We start from the raw sequence: 24,368 nt of genomic DNA on the forward strand, positions 1-24,368 counted from the left end.
GGTAGTCATTTTTTGCTGTTTGTCAAATCTCACCCTCCCCCGGACACCTTCCCTTAGGATCCCAAGTCTTGGGGATTTCTCTCTACTGTCAGCTCGTTGAGCAAAATATTTTACTGTCTGTAATATTTGTATAGCACTTATCATATAGTACCTTAAATTGATAACTATTCGTTCTGTAGATTTCTGTGTCAGTCAGGTCCCAACAGGAAAGATATAGAACATGCAAACAGGCTAAACAGAAAAGTTTTATTAAAAATTATTGAAAGGGTATGTATAAGACACAAGGAAACTACAAAGGATAGTTCAGTATCACAAGGCTGGTAAAAGTGGGATCGGTTACCATCCCCAGGCTCACAGTGCAGTAAGGGGAAGAAGTTCCTTGAACTCAGAGAAAAGACAGATATATGAAGAAGGCTTCCTTACCGAAGCCTTGACCTTCAATAGAGAGAGGTAGCCAGCTTACGATAAACCCAGAGGAACAGAACCAAGGGAACAGACTTTCATCTCCTCCCTTCCTCTGATCTCCTCCTGATGTTGACCACAGCCCCAAACCAACTGAAAACCACAGAGCGACAGAACCCGTTGATTCATTCCAGAAAGTCAGCCAGCCAGGGCCCAGAGTTGGCGAGAGAACGGTGGAGAGTGGAGCAAGAGAGGCAAAGGAAAAAGATACTGCACAATTACAAATTCATTAAGGCAGAGAGTCTTGCATCTACTTTTTGTCATCATCACAGCCCTGTAATGAGCTACTGCATATAGTCGTCGTTCTGTAACTATATCTTAATTTTTTATGCCAACACCCATTGGTTTTATTTGCCCAGAATGCTTGATAAGGATGAGTGATAAAAGGCTTTCCCAATGTTAACATTTTGTATTTTTTGCACAGTGATTCATTCAAACAGAAACTCTTGTATTTCCTTATTTTCCAGGCCCAGTTCCCTTAATGTCTTTAATAGAAAAGGCCAGTTCCTTGAGAAAATGCAGATGCAGTTATAATTTGAGTCTCCTCAGTAATTACCAAAAATATAAATTCAAATTAAACTGGCTGTCATATATTTTGGAAGCCCACAGTACTCTTCTCAGATCCTACCAATTTAGCCTCACTGACTCTAAGCACATCACATTCTGTGTAGAGTAAATATGTGCACAAGTGTGCCCTGTGTTATGAGAAAATAAGGTCAGAGATGCTGAATTTCTATGAAGAATAAACAGGGTCATTGTTTACATTACAAAAGGACTCCTACCTTTACAGAAAGATTCAACTGGGATTTTCATTATTTGGGTAGAAACAAACATACTTTAGTTTTATAATAGTTGCTTTCTAAAAATAAAGGCACAGGGGCTTCCCTGGTGGCGCAGTGGTTGAGAGTCTGCCTGCTGATGCAGGGGACGCGGGTTTGTGCCTCGGTCTGGGAAGATCTCACATGCCGCGGAGCGGCTGGGCCCGTGAGCCATGGCCGCTGAGCCTGCACGTCTGGAGCCTGTGCTCCACAACGGGCGAGGCTACACAGTGAGAGGCCCGCGTACCGCAAAAAAAATAAAAAAAGTAAAATAAAGGCACAGACAGGTTGAAAATAAAGGACAGAAAAAGATATACCCTGAAAATACTAAATATAAGAAAGCTGGGGCTTCCCTGGTGGTGCAGTGGTTAAGAATCTGCCTGCCAATGCAAGGGACACGGGTTCGAGCCCTAGCCTGGGAAGATCCCACATGCTGCGGAGCGCCTAAGCCCGTGCGCCACAACTACTGAGCCTGAGCTCTAGAGCCCGCGAGCCACAACTACTGAGCCCACGTGCCACAACTACTGAAGCTCACATGCCTAGAGCCTGTGCTCCTCAACAAGAGAAGCCACGACAATGAGAAGCCCATACACCGCAATGAACAGTAGCCCCCGCTCACCGCAACTAGAGAAAGCCCACGCACAGCAACGAAGACCCAACTCAGCCAAAAATAAAAATAAATAAAATTTTTCAAAAAAGAAAGCTGGAATGACTTTATTGGTATTAGGTAAAGTAGACTCTAAGACAAAAACTGTTAACAGAAATAAAGAGAACACTTCATAGTGATAGAAAGGTCAATTCATCAGAAAGATAGGAAAATTATAATGTGTATATACCTAATAAAAATGTTTCAGAATATGTGAATCAAACAGTTGACAGAAATAAGGTGAGAGACAAATCCACACTCATACTTGATAATTTTAACAATCCTTTCTCGTTATTTCACATAAAAACGAGACAAAACATCAGTAAAGACCTGGAAGATCTGAGGAACAATAAACATAACTGGAATACAATATCCAACAACTGCACAGTAGACATTGTTTTCAAATGCACAAGGGACCTTCATGAAGATAACCTATATACTTGGCCATAGCGCAAGTCTTAATACATTTTAAAAGCCTGAAATCTTATAGAGTATGTTTTTTTGGCCAAAATGGCAGAAAAAGCATTTGACAACATTCAGCATTGGTTTATGTAAAAAACTCAGCAAATTGGGAATAGAAGGGAGGAACTTATTTATATATTTAATATTTATTTATTTATTTATGTGGCCACACCGGGCCTTAGTTGCAGCGCGCGGAATCTTTAGTTGCGGCATGCGGGATCTTTAGTTTCACCATGCAAACTCTTAGTTGCGGCACATGGGATCTAGTTCCCTGACCAGGGATCAAACCCAGGCCCCCTGCATTGGGAGCATGGAGTCCTAGCCACTGGACCACCAGGGAAGTCCCAGGAGGAACTCTTTTTTTTTTTTTTTTGCAATACGCGGGCCTCTCACTGTTGTGGCCTCTCCCGTTGCGGAGCACAGGCTCCGGATGCGCAGGCTCAGTGGCCATGGCTCACGGGCCTAGCCGCTCCATGGCATGTGGGATCCTCCCGGATCGGGGCACGAACCCGTTCGTAAAAAGACCCATTTTTACAATAGCTGTTGTCTTCTAGAGCCTTGGAAAATTACTCATTTACTAATGGGAAAGTAAGCTAAAGATCAGCCTGCTGAAACCGCTGAGTAGAATATTGAAAGTGGAAATCAACCATTCTGGGAAAAACTTCCTTGGTTTTAATTTTTTAAAAAACCGTCTTCTCTCCACCACTACTTAGCATTGAAAATCTAGTTAATTGTATTGCTTGTGTGTGTGTGTGTTACTCATTGTGACTATAGAATGAATTGAAACTAATTTTTATGTATGGCTTATAGAGCCACCTCACTAATGTGTATAAACCAGCAGTGACAAAAATATTTCATCTGGTGTACTATATTCAACTGGTAATGGCTCCCTGGCCTGCTATGTTGAGAAAGATGTTGAAGCTGAATCCGGAGTGCTATGATCATTAGCAATGATGAAACTCTGCCCATTCCAGATAGAAAGCTTCCAGATGGGCCATATCTGAGGTGTATAGACTTGAGATTATAACACTTTGAATTCCCATCCCAGATGTTCTAAAACACTGAATCTACGAAGCCCATTTATTAGATCTTTAAAGGAAAAAAACATATCCTTTACCCACCTCCTAGAAGTGGGGTTGCATTTAAGGAGCAGGGGATAGGATGGGGATACCCACAGAGACTACTCCTGGTTGTCAGAAAGACTCCTGATTTCACATATAGTGCTGGTCACTTCATTGGGTAGTCTCTCAGCTTAGCTCAGTACTCTGGATGTAACCATGGCTACCAGGCCATCAACTTCTAAAATAAACCTTGAGTTCATCACATTCTGTTACATCAGAGCAATTTAGAGCTGGAGGCAAGATTATGAGATACATTATTAATACAAAATGCAACTATTATACTTCTGGTGCTTGGTAGTATTCAACAAGATCTCACTAAGTGAATGAATAAGTGATAGAAGAGGAATTTATTATATCAGCAGGATTTCTCATAGATCCAGTTTTGCTTGCCAAACATAGACTTGGATATAATTTCTTCATTTCTTCCTCTCTCTACACACTTACCGCAGGAAAAGTGGAGCCCTGGAAAGTTTCTGGCGAAAGAAGATATCCCTTTTAGTCATTTGGTATTCACATGGGCCACAAGCTTCACAACTCCAGGCCCTTTTCTGTGTCTCTGCTGTGCCCTGCCCCTGGATTTCATTTTGGAACTGTATTCCAACATAGTGGAATTTCCATTATATTGAAATAATACCTTATGTCTGCTTCCACATTGGGATTGGGAGATCCTTGTGGGCAAGCACCATGTGTTGCCCCTTCTGCATCTCCTTCATCCAGTATGGTAGTTGGCTCATAGTAGATGCTCAATATATGTTGAACTGAACACCTATAAATGCATTTCCAAGTAGTGCTTGAACTCCGCTTATCAGCGTAAAAAACAAAAAGAAATGAATGAAAAAAGAGGGATCTAGTTAACCACTGTGGGAACATATTAAAATAGTTAATAAACACAGATTGAATGAGTGGAAGAATGAAGGAATCTTCCTTAGTGGTTCTCATACTTATGATGTCCGAGAAAATCTTAAAAACAAGATGTTCTAAAAATAGGTTCTCAAATTCTGACTAGAATTTGGGTCTTACTTAATGCCTCAAAGATTGTCTGAGGATATGAGTGTAAAGTATTTTCCATCATTGTCTATATGAATCAGAAGATTTACTCTAAGATAAGCTAAGCAGAGAGAGAATGTAATGTCTAAGGAAGAGAGGGAAATACCATCCCCCCTCCTCCAGCTACTAATAACTTAATAGTCTTTTCTAAATTTCCTTGGAGACAGCCTTTGTGTTTAAGTAAATGCTAAGCAATCAACATAGATAAGTGTGAAAGAGAACTGTATTCAGCATGCTCTTTTTTTTTAAAATCTCTTTATTGGAGTATAATTGCTTTACAATGGTGTGTTAGTTTCTGCTTTATAACAAAATGAATCAGTTATACATATACATATATCTCCTCCTTCTTGTGTCTCCCTCCCACCCCTCTAGGTGGTCACAAAGTACCGAGTTGATCTCCCTGTGCTATGTGGCTGCTTCCCACTAGCCATCTATTTTACATTTGGTAGTGTATATATGTCAATGTTACTCTCTCACCTCGTCCCAGCTTACCCTTCCCCCGCCCCGTGTCCTCAAGTCCATTCTCTACATCTGCATCATTATTCCTGACCTGACCCTAGGTTCTTCATAACCATATATTTTTTCTTTTTTTTTTAGATTCCATATATATGTGTTAGCATATAGTATTTTCTCTTTCTGACATACTTCACTCTGTATGACAGACTCTAGGTCCATCCACCTCATTACAAATAACTCAGTTTCGTTTCTTTTTATGGCTGAGTAGTGTTCCATTGTATATATATATGCCACATCTTCTTTATCCATTCATCTGTTGATGGACACTTAGGTTGCTTCTATGTCCTGGCTATTGTAAATAGAGCTGCAATGAACATTGTGGTACATGACTCTTTTTGAATTATGGTTTTCTCAGGGTATATGCCCAGTAGTGGGATTGCTGGGTCATATGGTAGTTCTATTTTTAGTTTTCTAAGGAGCCTCCATACTGTTCTCCATAGTGACTGTATCAATTTACATTCCCACCAACAGTGCAAGAGGGTTCGCTTTTCTCCACACCCTCTCCAGCATTTATTGTTTGTAGATTTTTTGATGATGGCCATTCTGACTGGTGTGAGGTGATACCTCATTGTAGTTTTGATTTGCATTTCTCTAATGATTAGTGATGCTGAGCATTCTTTCATGTGTTTGTTGGCTGTCTGTGTATCTTCTTTGGAGAAATGTGTATTTAGGTCTTCTGTCCATTTTTGCATTGGGTTGGGTTTTTTTGAATATTGAGCTGCATGAGCTGCTTATAAATTTTGGAGATTAGTCCTTTGTCAGTTGCTTCATTTGCAAATATTTTCTCCCATTCTGAGGGTTGTCTTTCATCTTGTTTATGGTTTCCTTTGCTGTGCAAAAGCTTTGCAGTTTCATTAGGTCTCATTTGTTTATTATTTTTTTTATTTCCATTTCTCTAGGAGGTGGGTCAAAAGGGATCTTGCTGTGATTTATGTCATAGACTCTTCTGCCTATGTTTTCCTCTAAGAGTTTTGTAGTGTCTAGCCTTACATTTTGGCCTTTAATCCATTTTGAGTTTATTTTTGTGTATGGTGTTAGGGAGTGTTCTAATTTCATTCTTTTACATGTAGCTGTTGAGTTTTCCCAGCACCACTTATTGAAGAGGCTGTCTTTTCTCCATTGTATATTCTTGCCTCCTTTATTAAAAATAAGGTGACCATATATGCATGGGTTTATCTCTGGGCTTTTGATATTGTTCCATTGATCTATATTTCTGTTTTTGTGCCAGTACCATATTGTCTTGATTACTGTAGCTTTGTAGTATAGTCTGAAGTCAGGGAGCCTGATTCCTCCAGCTCCGTTTTTCTTTCTCAAGATTGCTTTGGCTATTCGGGGTCTTTTGTGTTTCCATACAAATTGTGAAATTTTTTGTTCTAGTTCTGTGAAAAATGCCCTTGGTAGTTTGATAAGGATTGCATTGAATCTGTAGATTGCTTTGGGTAGTAGAGTCATTTTCACAATGTTGATTCTTCCAATCCAAGAACATGGTATATCTCTCCATCTATTTGTATCATCTTTAATTTCTTTCATCAGTGTTTTATAGTTTTCAGCATACAGGTCTTTTGTCTCCTTAGGTAGGTTTATTCCTAGGTATTTTATTCTTTTTGTTGCAGTGGTAAATGGGAGTGTTTCCTTAATTTCTCTTTCAGATTTTTCATCATTAGTGTATAGGAATGCAAGAGATTTCTGTGCATTAATTTTGTATCCTGCTACTTTACCAAATTCATTGATTAGCACTAGTAGTTTTCTGGTAGTGTCTTTAGGATTCTCTATGTATAGTATCATGTCATCTGCAAACAGTGACAGCTTTACTTCTTTTCCGATTTGGATTCCTTTTATTTCTTTTTCTTCTCTGATTGCTGTGGCTAAAGCTTCCAAAAGTATGTTGAATAATAGTGGTGAGAGTGGGCAACCTTGTCTTGCTTCTGATCTTAGTGGAAATGGTTTCAGTTTTTCAGCATTGAGTACGATTCTGGCTGTGAGTTTGTCATATACAGCCTTTATTATGTTGAGGTAAGTTCCCTCTATCAGCATGCATCTTCTTTTGAAGTATTAGCTTCTTTCAAGCCACATGTATGAAGATAACTTACACTTAAGAAAAAGATACCAGATTTTTCTTTGGACTGATACCAAAGCTGAAGGGCAAAAAAGTATTTCCATCTAAACTTCAAATAGAAATCTTCAATAATGGCTTTTAGTGGTGAATTTTCAGCCTGTATTCCACTCAGTAAGTCTGCGCATGGAGTATTAATGGAACTATCACATAATTTCTTATCTACTTTACATTCCCATATCAGTTAGCACTTAATATACTCTTGAATTTCATTTTCCTCCAAGAAATGCTTTTAAAAGATGCAAAAATGCACTTTTTGCTTTAATTTCTGAGTCACTTTTCTAATACTTCCTTTGAATGGATGCAGTATGTCTCAAAGCATAAAATCCAGTTGTCTAAAATCAGTAAGTCAGGGAGAAACTGCACTGTTCTTGCTTTATAAAATGAATATATTTTATCTTATTTGCTGCAACCAAAAATATACCCTGTATTTAGCTCTAACAGTTGTTTTTTTTTTTTTGGAAAACTGATTGCTATGCAGTAAACCAGACAGGGATTTGGACCACATGATCATTAAGAATCCTTCCCTCTCTTCTTTGCTTCCATGAATTTAGATTGTAGTGGACAATATAAATGGGGTTTATGCCCACATACCAATGACAGGATCTCTTGGATAGTTATTCCTATTGTCAGTATTATGGATTTATATATTAAATATTTGTAAAGAGGCAAGTTATAGAGAGGCGCTGGTTTAGAAGTTGGCTAAGGGTGAGCAATAGCCACATGCTGAGATCTTCCACTTCAAGGTCTGTATCTATTGTGATTTTCTTGGCTGGGTCTGGCAACATCAGCCAACATCATCATACAATTGTTTGACTGCTTTCTTAATAGATACTGTTTTCTGTGGTCTAATCAGTCCTGTGTCACATGCAGTAGTAATGAAGAGTGCAGAAACCGACCACTATGAACCAGGCAGGAATGGCTCATCCCACAGGTGTAAGAACAGCTGTTGTATTTTTAGACTCTACCCATTTGTCTTCATTCCACTCTCCCCTCCAATGTCAGAAGGTCTTTTTGTTTTATTTCAGGGTCGTTTGCCTAATGCTGGCACTACTGATTTCTCCTATTTCCTAAATTATCATTAAAATCAAGCACATCTATAAAGACAGTATTAAGAATAATGATCGTGTTTTACATTGTACTTTATTTGCCCTCTATTCATAAGGGGCACATCATTGTAGACAGTTCAGGTTCATTAGCTCTTCCATTAGTTGATCTGCTTGCCTTCAGTCTCTCCCTATCCAATCTGCCCCCTGCACTACCATTGGCATTCACTCTAAGGCACAAAATAAAACGTGTTACTTCCATGTTTATAAGATAAAACCCCAACTGCTTAGCATGGAAAGCAATGCCAGCCCATCTAGTCTTGGTTTACCTTTCCGGAACTTCAATTTCTGGCTCCCGATATGATCCTAGTAAATATTAAGTGAATGAATAAATAAATGAATGAAGTAGATGCCTGCATAATCAAATTAGTGCTGGGGAAAAAATAGCATTATAAATTTACATTCATTTCCATATTGTCATCCTGGTATATATTAAATAAAACCTTATTCTTTTCCTCTTCATTAGATTCCTCCATCTTGGCAGCTTAATGTCCTCCAATTGCTTTTACTGAAATGAAGATTTGCACCATAAAAATCAAACCACAGAAATGTACTTTTCATAAACTAATGATATTTTTTTTGAAAACATTAATGATATACTCTGTTCAGCAGATATCATTAATTTGACGTGTGACAAATTATGAAAAGACAGAGTAACGTAGATAACTATTTAACTAAAGTAGTGGAAGCAATATGCATTGGACTGTAAGAGATCACCATTGGCCATGGAAATGGATAGAATAGAGTTTTGCAATGAGAAACGCCCAAACAATAAAAAATAAAGTTTCACATACTAGCTTTCTCCCTAAGTGAAACAAAACGATTAGCTTCTTTCATTTTTGTACTTAATCGTATTGATCCACTTAGGATTTTTATTGTTTTTATTTTACTTTTAAAGAGCCTACAACTTCATTAAGTTACTGTTTCAAGCACTCATGTCTATATACAGTGTTTCTTATAATATAAAGCAAAGGTTAAAACATAGTTTCCTGGGTCCCATCTCCAGAGCTTTTGATTCAGTAGAATGGAGTGGAGCTCATGAATTTGCATTTCTAACAAGTTTCCAAGGATGCCCATGCAAGGGCAGCTGGTGTAACAACTACTCTCTCAGTAACAGCTGTAGGGTCTTCTGCACATTGTTATCAGAGTTTGCCTCAGTGAAATAAACTTCATTTAATTCCTGTAATTTCACACAATTGTAACAGTAATGGAAATCTGGAATGGCAGTTTTCTTGTAAAAAAGAACGCTTAGGGAGAATATTTTAACTGACATCCGGTATTACAAGAATAGCCATATGGAAGAGGCCCTTGTCTTTATTCCCATATTTTTTTAAACATTGTGCTAGTCATATTGTATTATAAGTATTGTTTCATCTCAACTACTAAACTATAGCTCTTTAAGGTCAGAGAAAATGTCTTATTCCTCTTCCTAATCAAAGCCTAATACTCTGTACTAATCATTGGAAATATGAGAGATTAAAATGATATTTGGGGAACAAGCAAACCTATCCTTAGTCTACTAGTCCTCCACCATGATCCCTAAATCAAATACGTGCAGGGACAGAAACTAACAGCAAAAGCAATGTATATTATTATTATTATTTTTGTGTGTGTGTGTGGTACGCGGGCCTCTCACTGTTGTGGCCTCTCCCGTTGCGGAGCACAGGCTCCGGACGCGCAGGCTCAGCGGCCATGGCTCACGGGCCTAGCCGTTCCGCGGCATGTGGGATCTTCCCGGACCGGGGGACGAATCCGTGTCCCCTGCATCGGCAGGCAGACTCTCAACCACTGCGCCACCAGGGAAGCCCAAGAAATGTATATTCTTTTACTGTGAAACTTTGTCTTTAAACCCAGTGGAGCCCAAGAGTACCATCTGAACCACAAGGAGAATTCCTTTCCTCTAGGCTATCAGCAGCTTAGAGCCTAGGACCAAATCAGGCCAGGAGACCTCCTCCAACCCTAATCCCGCCCACTAAGTCTCAGATTGTCACAGTGTCGTCACAGAAATGTTCATCCAGAGAATGCCATTGGAGGAGAAGACAGGAAGTAGAGCCAGGAAGCCATAAATTGTGCCCGTGCTTAGAGGTGCCCAATGCAAGCCTTCTGAAAATTAAGTCCAGCCGATCTCACTAGCTGCACTAGAAAGAAGCAAGTTCAAAAAAAACAAAAAAAGATGAGCAACAAAGAGAAAGAGAAATGGGGATTACTTCTCAACCTCTTGGAAGTAAAAGAGAGGATCTTAAGCGAGAGAAACCATGCCCCTACCTAAGACTGTAGCTCAGTGAAAAGTCTTGCTCTGACCAACTTTGGCTGCACCTTTCTCCTCAAAAGTGAAGAGAAGAGGATGAGGAAGAATGGAAGAAGAGTCTTGAACTTGCTTTCCTTAGAGATTCACATTATCGTACTTCTTGTCCTTTTCTGTAAACCCAGGGGTCTTAATGTAATAGCTTAAGTCGTGGAGTTTATAACCAAGTTGTGTGCTGCAGAGCCCATGCATGTTAATTGGGAAAAGAGAGCAGACCAAGAAAACAGATGACAGAACTTCGTATTTGCCAGGGTCTCAGTTCATCTGTTCCTGTGTCTAGAATTTTCTACTTGTACATGTCAAACTTAATTTGGAGAGATTCCCAATCAAGACATTAATTGCTTCCCCTATCCTGGAAAAAAAAAATTGCCTACCTGTTTAGATGGTCTCCTCTCTAGGAGGATGATGTCTAAAAGATTCTCATCTTGTGAGCTGCAAACTTCATGCAAAATTTGGGTGTTGCATTCCTCTTAGGCCCACATGCTGGCTCTTCTCTATGAATTTCTGGTCTTTTGGAAAGACCACTCTTTCCTCCCCTTCTTTCTCTAGTTAATCCTTTCTTATCTTCAGATTTCCGCTCAATTGTCAGTTCCTCATAGGAGCCTTCCATGATCTCCATGATAAGTTTGGATCTCCCTATTATAATATTCTCATAGTAAGAGCTACTTACCACAGTTATAGATTTATATTTATCTGTGCGATTCTTTGATTAAAATTTGTCTCCTCCAACTGGCCATAAGCTCAGCCAGGGAAAGGACATACCTGATTTGTGGTCATTGTTAGTCTTTGGTGTATAGAATAGAATCTAGCACATAGTAGGTACACAGGTTTTGAGTGTGCTGTTTGATGAATTATCACAAACTTGCTCCAACCGTTATATGTTCTTGCTAACATTTGATATTGTTGGTCTTCTTTCTTAATTTTAGCCATTCTGGTGGGTACGTATTTCAATTTGCATTCCCTGGATTATTAATGATGTTGGCACCTTTTCAATTCATTAGTCATTTGGATATCCTCTTTTATAAAAATACCTGATCAAGTTTCTTGCCCATTTTTCTATTGTTTTCTCCTTCTCTTATTGATCTGTAAGATTACTTTTCATGTTTTCAAAACAAGCCTTTTGTTGATTATATGTGTTGCAAATATCTTCTTCCACTATGCAACTGACATTTTCATTCTCTTACTAGTCTATTTTAATAAATATATTAGTGTTTTTTAATTTTAAAGCCATCCAATTTATCAAACTTTTCTGTTATGGTTAGGGTGTTTTAGGCCCTATTTAAGAAATCCTTGTCTTCCCTAAGGTCTAGAAGCTATTTTCTTATATGTCACCTTCTCAAATCTTTATCATTTTACTTTTCACATTTAGATCTGAAAATCCATTTGGAATGAATCTTTGCATATCCTATAACGTAGGGAGTCAAGAGTCATTGTTTTCCATATGAACATCCAATTGACCCAGTACCATGTATTGAAAAGACTGTGCTTTCCTCACTTTTGTTGTAAATCATATATTTGGGCAGTGGATCTGATTCTGAGTTCTCTCTCTGTTCCAGTGGTTTACTGGTCTTCCTTAAAACCAATACCACAGTGTCTTAATTACTGTAGATTTGTAATAAGTCACACTATCTGGCAGTAAGTTCTATCACTTTATTCTTTTTTTCAAGATTGTCTTGAAGATTGCCTTGGCTATTCTTGGCCGTCTGAATTTCCAAATAAATTTCAGAGTCAATTTTTCAATTCCCATACACACATACACAAAGAAAAACCCTGCTTGAATTTAAAGATTACATTAAATCTATAGATCAATTTGGGAAGAATGACATTATGATATTGTGTTCCATTCATGAATATGGCATATACCTCATTTTATTTAAATCTTTAATTTCTGCCAAGGTCTGTATAGTATTCTTGTACCATTTTTCACTAGATTTTCCCCTAGGCAATTAAATGATTTTTTAATTATTTAACTAGCATTTTTATTTCATTTTAAATTGTTTGTTCTTAGTATATAGAAATAAAATTGATTTTTGTATACTGTCCTTCTAGGCAGAGACCATACTGAATATGCATATTTATTCTTATGGCTTTTAAATTCTTTTGGATTTTTTACACATACAATCATATTATCTCAAATGACTATTATATTTCTTTCCTTTCAATCTTGTGGGTTTTTTTTTTTCATGTCTTAATTTACTGTCTAAAATCTCCATTACAGTGTTGACTAGAAATAATGATAATGGGCACCTTTATTTCATCTCAGAGGGAAGGTTTCAGCATTTCCCAGTTAAGTATGATGCCTGCTGTAACTTCTATGTATTTATTATTTATCAGATTAAGGACATTCTCTTGAATTCCTAGTTTGATAAGAGTATTTATCGTGAAGGGATGTTAAGTTTTACCAAGTGCTTTTTTCATATTTAAGATGATCACATGATTTTTTTTTTTCTTTTTTATTCTGTTGGTTTGGTAAATAACAGTGCTTGATTTTTGAAAGGTAAACACATTTTTCATTCATGGAATAAACCTGAATTGGTCATGGTGTATATAATCCTTTTTATACATTGATGGATTCATTTGCTAATATTTTACTTAGAATATTTGCTTGCGTTCATGAGTGAGCTTGACCTATAACTTTTCTTTCTTTCAATGTCCTTGTCAGACTTTGGATTCAAAGATTATGCAGACCTAATAAAATGAATTGGGAAGTATTTACTTCTTTATATTTAGTAGAAGGGTTTCTGTTAGATTGGTGTCTGATACAATTCACTAGTGAAGCCATCTGGATTCAGAGTTTTCTTTGTGCAAGAGTTTTGAACTGTGGATTTAATATCTTCCATAAATAAAGAGCCATTCTGGTTTTCTGGTTATTCTTTTTTTGCGGGGGGGAGAGTTGTGTTTTTCTAGAAATCTGTCCATTTCATATATATTTTCCAATTTGTTTTCATGAAGTGTTTCTTAATATCCTATTTTATCATCTTAATCGCTGTACGATATTTAGGGGTACCTTCCTTTTTATTCTCAATATTTTGCCTTTTCTTTTCCTTGATTAGTTTCACCAGGGATTATCGATTTTATTAGTGTTTTCAAAGAATGAACCCTTAGCTATAATGTGTTTATTATGCATTTTAACTATGTATGTAATTTAATTTATGCTCTTATATTTTTCCTTTTTTAGTAGACCTAAAAGGTCTGATTTTTTCTTCTTCTTTTTTTTTTTAACCATTTTGAGATGGATGCTTAGATCATTAATTTCAACCTTTCTTTTTTCCCCTAATATATTCATTTAAGGCATTAAATGTCCCTGTAACTATGGATATAGCTACATCCCATAAGTTTTGGAATGTTATATATAATTTGATCATAATTTAATTAAAAATATTTTTATTTCCATTGTGATTTCTTTGACCCAGGAATTATATTGAAATGTATTGCTTAATTTCCAAACAGGGATTTTCTATTTATATTTTTATTATTTATGCAAAGTTTATTTCCATTGTAGTCATTAAAGATAATCTGTGTGATCATTTGAAATTTGTTTAGATTTCCTTTATGGCTCAGAATATGGTCAACTTTCTTAAATTTTCTGTCCATATTTTAAAATTTTTGTGTTCAACTTGATGGTTATAGTTTATAAATATATATCAATTTGTTAATTGTATTAAACTCTTCTATAACTTTACTGATTTTTTTCCATATTGATTTTTTTGCCACTTGTTCTATCAGTTATTTGGAAAGATTTATGAAAATCTCCCACTCTGACTGTGGATTTGTAACTTTCTACTTTTAGTCCTGTCCAAGTTCAGTATACTTTGAGCATATATTATTGGGTAATGCAAATTAAGAGTTATTATGTCTTCCTGGATAATTAAATCTTTTATCATAATGAAATGACACTCTTTACCTCTAGTAATATTTCTCTCCCTAAAGTCGACTACTTTGTCTGATTTTTTTTCACCTTTATTGAGGTATAATTGGCAAATAAAAATTGCATATGTTTAAGGCATACAATTTGACGTTTTGGTATATATATACATTGTGAAGTAGTCACCACAATCCAGCTCACTAACATAGCCACACTTCACACAGTTACAACTTTCTTCTTTTTAAAAAAAATTTTTTTTGTGATGAGAACATTTGAGATCTACCCTCTAAGCAAAGTTCAAGTACACACTACAGTACTATTAACTATCTGTGGTCACATTGCTGTACATTAGATCTCCAGAACTTATTCATCTTGCATAACTGATACCTTGCACCCTTTGACCAACATCTCCCCATCTCCCCTCCACCCAGCGGCTGACAACAACCATTCTACTCTCTGCTTTTGTGGATTTGACTGCGTTAGACTCCACATAAAAGTGAGATCATGCAATATTTGTTTTTCTGTGTCTGGCTTATTACACTTAACATAATGTCTTCTAGGTTCATCCATGTTGTCACAAATGGCAGGTTTTCCTGCTTGTTTAAGGCTGAATATTTAGCTCTTTGTGTGTGTGTGTGTGTATATATATATGTGTGTATATATATATATATATAAATACTAATTTTCTTTACCTATTCATTCATCAAGGGACTTTTAGGTTGTTTCCATATCTTGGCTATTGTAAGTAATGCTGCAGTGATCAAGGGAGTGCAGATATCTCTTTGAGGTACTGATTTTATTTCCTTTGGATATATACCCAGAAGTGGGATTACTGAATTGAGGTAGTTCTATTTTTAATTTTTTTTGAGGAATCTCCATGCTGTTTTCCATCGTCGCTGAACCAATTTACATTCCCACCAACGGTGCACAAGGGTTCCCTTTTCCTCACATCCTCACCAACACTTATCTTTTGTCTTTTGATAATGGCCCTTCTAACAGGTGTGAGGTGATATCTCATTGTGTTGTTTTGTTGTTGTTGTTGTTTGTTTTGGGGGGTATCTTTTGCCGCATTGCACAGCTTGAGAGATCTTAGTTCCCCAACCAGGGATTGAACCTGGGCCCCAGCAGTGAAAACGCCAAGCCCTAACCACTGGACTACCAAGGAATTCCCCCGTTGTGGTTTTGATTTGCACTTTCCTGATGATTAGTGATTCTGAGCACACTTTTTTTGTACCTGTTGGCCATTTGTATGTCCTCTAATGAGAAATGTCTGTTCAAGTCCTTTGCCCTTTATTTTGTAGAAAATGGATTGTTAGGCATTTTATTAATTTAAAAAATGTATTGAGGAATAATTGTATTAATTACAATTATATTAGTTTCAGGTCTACAACCTAATGATTCCATATTTGTATATACTGCAAAATGATCACCAGAGTAAGTCTAGTTAATGTCCATCACCATACATAGTTATAAAAATTTTTCCTCATGATGAGAACTTTCAAGACCCACTTTCCTAGTGGATACTTTCAATTGATATTTTGTTTCCTTTGCCCATTTTTAATTGGATTTGATATTTGTATGGTTTTACCAGCTTTCTATTGGTTAATGTTTCCATGGTATGTTTTTCCCATCCCTTTACTTTTAGCATTTCTGTGTCTTTATATTTCAAGTGTACTGCTGTATCTAGCACCTCTGATGCCCTACCTTATATTCTCTCAGCCCACCTTTCATTTGACCTTTGCTGCTGTGACCAGTTTTGTACCCCTGTAATGCTGCCCAGGACAGCAACTCACTGACTTCCTGCCCTGAGATATACACATTGTGAAAGTGTGAAGGAGGCAGTGTGCCAAGGGGGTACTTTTGACCAGCAGGGGACAGGCTCTGATAAATAGAGGCTCCTCACACATGTCCCTTTAGAAGAGCCAGCAGCATGGCATCCCAGTCTCCATCACAGTGACTAACCCGACACTGCACCTTTGCACTGGTTTGACCCCTCCTCTGCATTCTCCCCAGTCCCCACTCCTGCTTTCCTGCCTATGGCTGCTTTGATGCTACAAGACCACATGGTCTGAAAAACCTAAAATGTTTGCTGTCTGACCCTTCACAAAAAAAGTTCGCTGATTCCTGTTCTACAGATTATGACATGCATCATTAACTTATTCATGTCTCATAGAAATCAGTATTTTTACCACTTCCTAAGCAAGACCTTAGAAAGGTTGAACTTCATTTACCTGCCTCATGACTCATCTCTGTTTTAAGTACCACAAGATACTTTTAATATTTTTTATATGGTCAATCTTCATTTAGGTTCACCCACAGAGTTATCATTTCATTGCTCTTCATTCATTCCTCTGGGCCAGATTTCTATCTTGGATCATTTTTCTTCTACCAGAAGAATATTCTTTAATATTTCCATTAGAGTAGAATTTCTGATGAGAATTCTCTCAGTGTTTGTTTGTTTGAAAATATCTGTATTTACTTTTAGTTTTTGAAAGATATTTTGACTGGATATTGAAACCTAGATGGGCAGTTATTTTTTATTGGCACTTTAAAGATGTCATTTCATCGTTTTCTGGCTTTCATTGTTTCTTTGGCAAATTTAGCTGTCTTGTTATTGCTCCTCTGAAGGTAATCTATCATTTCTTTTTTCTGGCTGCTTTAAAGATTTTTTTGTGTGTGTCTGTCTAGGCTTTCAGCAGTTTTACTATGATGTGCTTAGATCTGAGTTTTTTCTTCTTGGTTTTTATATTGCTTCTTGAATCTGGGACTTGATATTATTTATGAGTTTGGAAAATTCTTAGCTATTACATTTTCAAACACTGCTTCTTCATTTTCTCTCTTCTTCTTCTAGAATTTTCTAAGCATTGTCTCATATGTCTCTGTTGCTCTTTTCTGTACTTTTCCTACCCCTCTCTCCCCCTTGCTTCAGTCTGGATATTTTCTCCTGAACTTTTAGTTCACTAATTCTGTTTTCAATGCCTAATTGGCTATTAACACATTTAGTATAATGAGGATATGGGATGATTCTAAATGGAATTTAGTCCTGTGAAGGCTGATTCACACAAACTCTGATGGTATAGCCCTTTAGGATTCCAACCAGGAACCTAAGTTGGGAGCAGCAGTAGTAGTTTCTAGAGCTCCTCCTCCATGGTAGGCCCCATATTCCAGTTTTTGTCCCCTCAGCCCCATAGTCCATTAAGAGCTTTGCCCGGAAATTATCTCCATGTTAAATGATAGTGAAATCCAGATATCTATCCTTTTTCCCTTTTTGATCTAGTCTAGCCTCTGCAATAATGGTGTATATTCAATAAATGCTTAATGGGTGAAAGAAATGATTTCTTTTACATTTTCCCTATAGGCAGAATTAAGAAAGAAAATTTTAGCCCAGTATTAGAAAGAACTTCCCAGTTATTAGAGTTATCCAGTAATGAAAGGGGCTGCCTTAAAAGTAGTGAGGCATCACAAGAAATGCTCACAAAGAACATTCAAGTTTAAAGGTTCAAGTTTAAAAATCACTTGTCAAGAGATTGTAGAGATGATTACAGGTTTGACATTAATTTGGGCTAGATAGCCTCCAAGATTTTCTCATCTCTTATTTCTGTGATTCCAGTTTTTGTTCCAACTGTGATCTTCTTTCTTTGTGGGTTTTTTTTTTTTTTTTATATACTTTGCTTCTTGGTTTCTGACAGTGATCTGAACTATGGAGTGTAGGCCTTTGAACATGTCTTCATAAAGAATATGGCAGTCAAAAGCACTGACAGTTAAGAAGAGAGCTCACTAAAATAAGCTCACTTAGTAGTCTGATACTGTGAATAATACATCTTTGCTAATCAAAGATGGTCATAGGTTCTTTTTAACAGAGTAATCATTCAGATAAGGGACTTTGAGAAAATGGATAGAGGAAGATTGACTTGTGCATATAATGACAGGGAAAAAAAGATTGATTTAGTTGATCCAATGGCAGAAAAAATATCAGCAATTGGGAAGTTTACTTCCATGTAGACAAAAGTGGTATCTTGGTCTTTGTTCTCATCTTTTACTTACTCACTCATTCATTCAATCGGCAAATACATTTTGAGAACATAGGCTAAGAAAAGGTATGCCAAGGATCCACTTCATTTGGTGATACTTTTCAATGTTTCATGAGTGAATTTCATGAAAACTTTCTAGGTGCTTCACATCTTCTGGGAAAGAATGGTGACTACTTCTATTTTACATTTTTTGGGAAAAAACCATAAACAATTACATTTTTCTTTTAAAATTGAGCACTGTTGGAGAACGAGGGTCCTAATGAGTGGGCATGTGCGGGGGTGACTAGGAATCAGGTGATCATGCTTGTGGCTGAGATCACTGTTGAGCAGTCAGCCGGTTATCCCAGCTACCATGGAGGTCTCGCCTGTTCCACGTTTTAATTTTTTGTATCACTGGTTATATGCTGTTTAGTTTATACCAAGAAAAGACAGCAAGTTAATTACAATTATAAAATTAAATAGCTTTGCAGATTCACTTCAAAGTCATCTATATCAGACCTGAAGTTGCATTCATTGATCAAAAATCTTAGATATAAAAAATATGTTAAAAAATAAAAATAAATATCAAATAGGTAGGAATAATTTTTAAATGGGCAAGAACATTACATAGAAAACTACAGAGCTCTGCAATAAAAAGTATTGGAGAAATTAAAGAAACAACAGCAACGACAAATACCTTAGATATTCTACTCGTTTCCTATAAACTTATAACTGCTTTTTTTAAAGTCTATTAATTAAAATAAACAAAATGCAGTTTTATCAAAGTGTAAAAAAGTCTTTTATAAATTTCAAGCTAATTTCAAAAGCCAATTCTAAAAGAAAAAACATAGTGATGATTACATATTTAAGTCTCCCCATAACCTCATTGTGTTAAGTAGGGAGAAGCACATACATTGCAGTCTGAAACAAAACACAAAATGTATTAAAGTATAGCATTTAATTTGTTTAAACGCAAAATGCAAGAATTTCTAAATGCAGGTTTTACCTGCATTCAACACTGAGCTAGTAGTTGAAGTTTTTTCCATATTTTAATATACAATATGACCAAACCAAGAACAATATGTCATTTAAATTTTTTTTTAATAAATTTATTTTTATTTATTTATTTTTGGCTGTGTTGGGTCTTTGCTGCTTCGCACAGGCTTTCTCTAGTTGCGGCAAGCAGCGGCTACTCTTTCTTGTGATACGAGGGCTTCTATTGTGGTAGCTTCTCTTGTTGAGGAGCATGGGCTCTAGGCGCGCGGCCTTCAGTAGTTGTGGTGCATGGGCTCAGCAGTTGTGGCGCACGGGCTTAGTTGCTCCACGGCATGTGGGATCTTCCCAGACCAGGGCTCAAACCCGTGTCTCCTGCATTGGCCTGCAGATTCTTAACCACTGCACCACCAGGGAAGCCCTGTCATTTTAATTTATTTGTCAAAAATTGTCTTCTCCCTTATATGCTATTCAAAGTAAATTTAAAAGGATGTCATTTGTTATGTTGGGTAAGACTGAATATTACCAAGGATTTTATTTAATTTGAATTTTGCATTATAGTATTTGATAGTATAAAAGTTTTAACTTCAGATAATCTCTTTACCATATATCACACAAAAATTACAAAGTGATTTTTAAATTGTTAAGGGTTCTCAAAAGCTACTTAAAAGTGTTTTATGGGACATATTAAACTACTGAGATGGGAAGGGAAAAATAGTTGAGAAAACTGAAGTTCAGAGATATTGAACCTTTTGCCCAAGGACAAATGACTAATAGCAGATTCTAGATATAAAATCAGGATGATCTGATTCTAAAATTCATGCTCTTAATCACTTATGCAAGTATGTGCCTGTGCTTACACAGTGGCAGTGGGAACTGGGAGAAGGGGAATCTGAATAGTGTTTCAAGACCAAACTCCACAGTCCATGGTGATAGCTCTGAGAGATTGAAGTTTTGATAAGGGTTATAAATGATATTAAGATTTCTAGCTGAGAATTCAAAAAGATACAATGTTCATAGCAGCGTTATTTATAGTTGCCAAGGTAGGGAAGTAACCTAAATGTCCGTCAGCAGATGAATGGATGAAGATGTGGTGTATATGCCACTTGCAGCAACATGGATAGACTTGGAGGGCATTATGCTAAGTGAAATAAGTCAGACAGAGAAAGGCAAATGCTATATGATATCACTTATATGTGGAATCTTAAAAATACAACAAACTAGGGAATAAAACAAAAAAGAAGCAGACTCACAGATATAGAGAACAAACTAGTGGTTACCAGGGGAAGGGGGGAGGGGCAATATAAGAGTAGGGAATTTTAAAAGGAGTTATTATGGGATTATATGAAATCACATTTGTGAAACTTTTGAAAATTGTAAAACACTATAGAATTTAAAGAATCTTTCATTCAGGGCTTCCTTGGTGGCACAGTGGTTAAGAATCCACCTGCCAATGCAGGGAACACAGGTTCGAGCCCTGGTCCGGGAAGATCCCACATGCCACAGAGCAACTAAGCCTGAGCACCACAAATACTAAGCCTGCTCTCTAGAGCCCACAAGCTACAACTACTGAAGCCCGTGTGCCTAGAGCCCGTGCTCCGCAACTGCAATGAGAAGCCTACGCATCAGAGCGAAGAGTAGCTCCCGTACCTACTCACCGCAACTAGAGAAAGCCTGCGCACAGCAACAAAGACCCAACGCAGCCAAAAATAAATAAATAAATTTATTTTTTTAAAAGAATAATCTTTCATTCAATTAAAAAAAGTTTTAAAAAAGACTTCTAGTTGAGAGATTCAGGAAAGTAGTGTTGCTACCATAAAAATAAATAAATAAACAAATACATATATAAGCAAGATGGGAATTTCATTCAGGTAAAAAGGTGCTGGAACTGATTTGGCCTTGCTGAGTCACACGTAATAAATATTAAGACTTTCAGGGACTTCCCTGACAGTCCAATGGTTAAGGCTTCGCCTTCCAGTGCAGGGGGTGTGGGTTCAATCCCTGGTTGGGGAGCTAAGATCCCACATGCCTCACGGCCAAAAAACCAAAACATAAAAACAGAAGCGATATTGTAAAAAATTCAATAGACTTTAAAAATGATCCACCTCAAAAAAACTTAAAAAAAAACAAGACTTTCAGGTAGAGCCGTCATATAAGCATTTGGTTATATAGGATATAAGTGCTGTTGAAAGTCAGTGCTGAAAATGTACATTTGGAATCCATCAACAAAAGATAGGTGGTTGAAACCAGAACAGTGGAAAGGAGCTGAGAGAATAAGAACCTGGAGAGGGAAAAACAAAAGAAAACATTATCTAAGGCTCATAAACATCATTATTTGTGTTACATTTTTAAGGAAAAAAATTTGAGCAAAGAGAAAAAAAAATACAGAACAAAAAGTTAAATGAGAACCAGGACAATATAGAATCATGACAACCAAGAGATAGTAAACATGGCTAAAATTTGTTGAGCACCTACCATTGATCAAGTTTGTGCTGATCTTATTTAATCTTTATAATAACTCAGGCAGGAGGTTCATGTATCTCTTTTGACAGACGAAGATATGGAGGCTTAGTAAAGTTAAGCCATATGCCCATAGCTCAGCTGATAAATCCTAGGGCAAGAACAGTAATCCATGTTTCCCAGACTCCAGGGTCCATTTTCTAAGCAGTGGTCTCAAGAGTGCACAAGGCAAACCACTGTAGTGTGGGAAGAAAATGTTAAAATTACGATTATCATATGTCATCCTTTAAAAATTGTATTTTTGTGTGTATTTTACAACATACATACTATTATACAATATATTACATACGTACATATGTATGTACGTATGTAATATATGCAATATATTAGTATGGTAGTACATGGCTATCATACATTCATGCATAATTTATAATTTAATAGGTATATATTTATTGAGGTAGATGCTCAAATAATTTACTAATGTGAGGATACAATAAAAAATTTTTGGAGATCATTTCTTTAAAGCGCTATGCAAAACTGCCTCTTTTTCTTGTCCCATTTTCAACAAGAAAATACATTCACTTTAAATGATCGTGTTATCTTTTACATACATTACTAGTTCTAATTGAGTTAAATAAAAACTGTTTAGTTCATAGGTTCTTTTCATGTTATTCCTTGGTATTTTCAGAAATTTATGAAGGCCTTTGAGCCATTTGATTCTTTGTAATAGTGGAGGGAACACAGACCATAGACCAGACAGACCTGGGTTCAAGTATCACCTTTGACCTTACTGACCATGTGACCTCAGACAAGTACTTAATTACTCAGAGCCTCAGTCTGCTCATCTTTAAAATGGAGATAATATTTACCTTGCAGATTGTTGTAAAGTTTAGCAACAGCATAAGGAAATAACTTAGCACTGGGCCTGGCATACAGTACATACTTTTAAAAGGGCAGCACATAGTAATAATAGCAGCAGTACTTGTTTACTGTAGAGAATATCTGTAGCTCAATAGTCATTTCCCCTCTAAACAGGTCACATCTACCTTTGGCAGAGTTTGGCCTATATTGATCTTAACTTGAAATTTGAAAACTTATTTGAGAATAGGCAAAAAGTATTTTCTAGAAATTTGGAGGGCCACTGTACATGACTCTGTGAGTTGAAGTATACCATTTACATGGACTGTAATAGCAATAGCTCCTCCTGGCCTTGTGTGGAGCCGTAGCCCTGGAAATATGCTGGCAAAAACATAGAGGGTCAAAAATATGGCAGTCTCCACAGACCCAGAAGAGAGAAATGCCACTGCCCACACTCACATTGGTTGATATGTTGAATGCCTGTCTACTTGTTTGATGCTCTCCACAGATCTGTACTCCTGACTTGGTGGTGTTCCTGGCCTGTACCAATCAGAGGCTCAAAGAAAGATTACTGAGGCGCGCAGAGCAACAGGGGCGGCCTGATGACAATTTGAAAGCTACCCAAAGGAGACTAATGAACTTCAAGCAGAACGCTGCTCCATTGGTTAAATACTTCCAGGAAAAGGGGCTCATCATGACAGTAAGTTAGATATAATTTACATGTCTAGTACAAGAGTGATCTTTCAGATTTCTAATTATCCTATGTTCTTCTCATTTAGAAATAACTTTTACCTTAAAAAAGTGACTTTTCTTGGGTGGAGATCCAATGAAAAATAATTGGTAATTTTGACCTGATTTGCCTTTATTAAGCCGTGATGGTAAAAGCACTTTCACTTTAGTTTAATTGATTTTACAAAAAATGATAAATTTTAACCTTGGTTAGAATTCTGTGGCCCACAAATTTTAAAGTATTTTTAAATAATTTTTTGATCATTTTAAGCAATATTGGCCCAGTTTCTCAACTCTTCTGTCTTTGAAAACCTAATAAAATTGATAGGCTTATAAACAGAATTGATACAGTGTTATATTAGACTTAAATTGTAAGTTAGACTTTATCATAGGTTACCACATAAAAAAATGAGATTTTGATGGCCCAAAAAGTTATTAAGCATTTGACTTGTCATAAAGAAGTGATATTGTCTCAAAATGGAAGGCATCGATCTTTCTGCTCCATCGATACAATGCAAATATTAACTTTGTTCATAAATAGTTTGTTTTGTGGTTAATGTTACTGAATGTGCCAAAGAAGGATGAAGCTGAATCACTGGTTAGTACAGTTATTAGAATACAGGAAGCTGAAGGTGAAAACTTAGCTAAATTTACGGTCCCCACACATCAGAGATTCAATTATGGAATAGAGGAGACAGAGGATCGTTGGCCAGCTGAGGCATTTTGCAGAAGAAGACACTAAAACCAAAGCAGCTTGGGGTGCTCCGTGGTGGTAGCAGACTTTGGCATAACCCTCCTTTCAGCCCTTAGCTCTTCTCACGAGACCAGAGATTCTTGTCTAGTGGGGCTACAAGCTG

General features: G+C 36.8%; 1 protein-coding gene across 1 annotated transcript in view; it reads left to right on the forward strand.

Moving 5' to 3' along the window:
• Positions 1 to 24,368, forward strand: part of AK5 (adenylate kinase 5) — a 235,546-nt gene that overhangs the window by 23,866 nt on the left and 187,312 nt on the right. The window contains exon 6 of the mRNA XM_027114110.1: positions 23,291 to 23,482. Coding sequence (XP_026969911.1) covers positions 23,291 to 23,482 — 192 coding nt within the window. The remainder of the gene's footprint in view (positions 1 to 23,290; positions 23,483 to 24,368) is intronic.

Source organism: Aethalodelphis obliquidens, unplaced genomic scaffold (assembly GCF_003676395.1).
Source record: "Aethalodelphis obliquidens isolate GAN/ISIS:26980383/991018 unplaced genomic scaffold, ASM367639v1 scaffold13, whole genome shotgun sequence".
Taxonomy (NCBI): domain Eukaryota; kingdom Metazoa; phylum Chordata; class Mammalia; order Artiodactyla; family Delphinidae; genus Aethalodelphis; species Aethalodelphis obliquidens.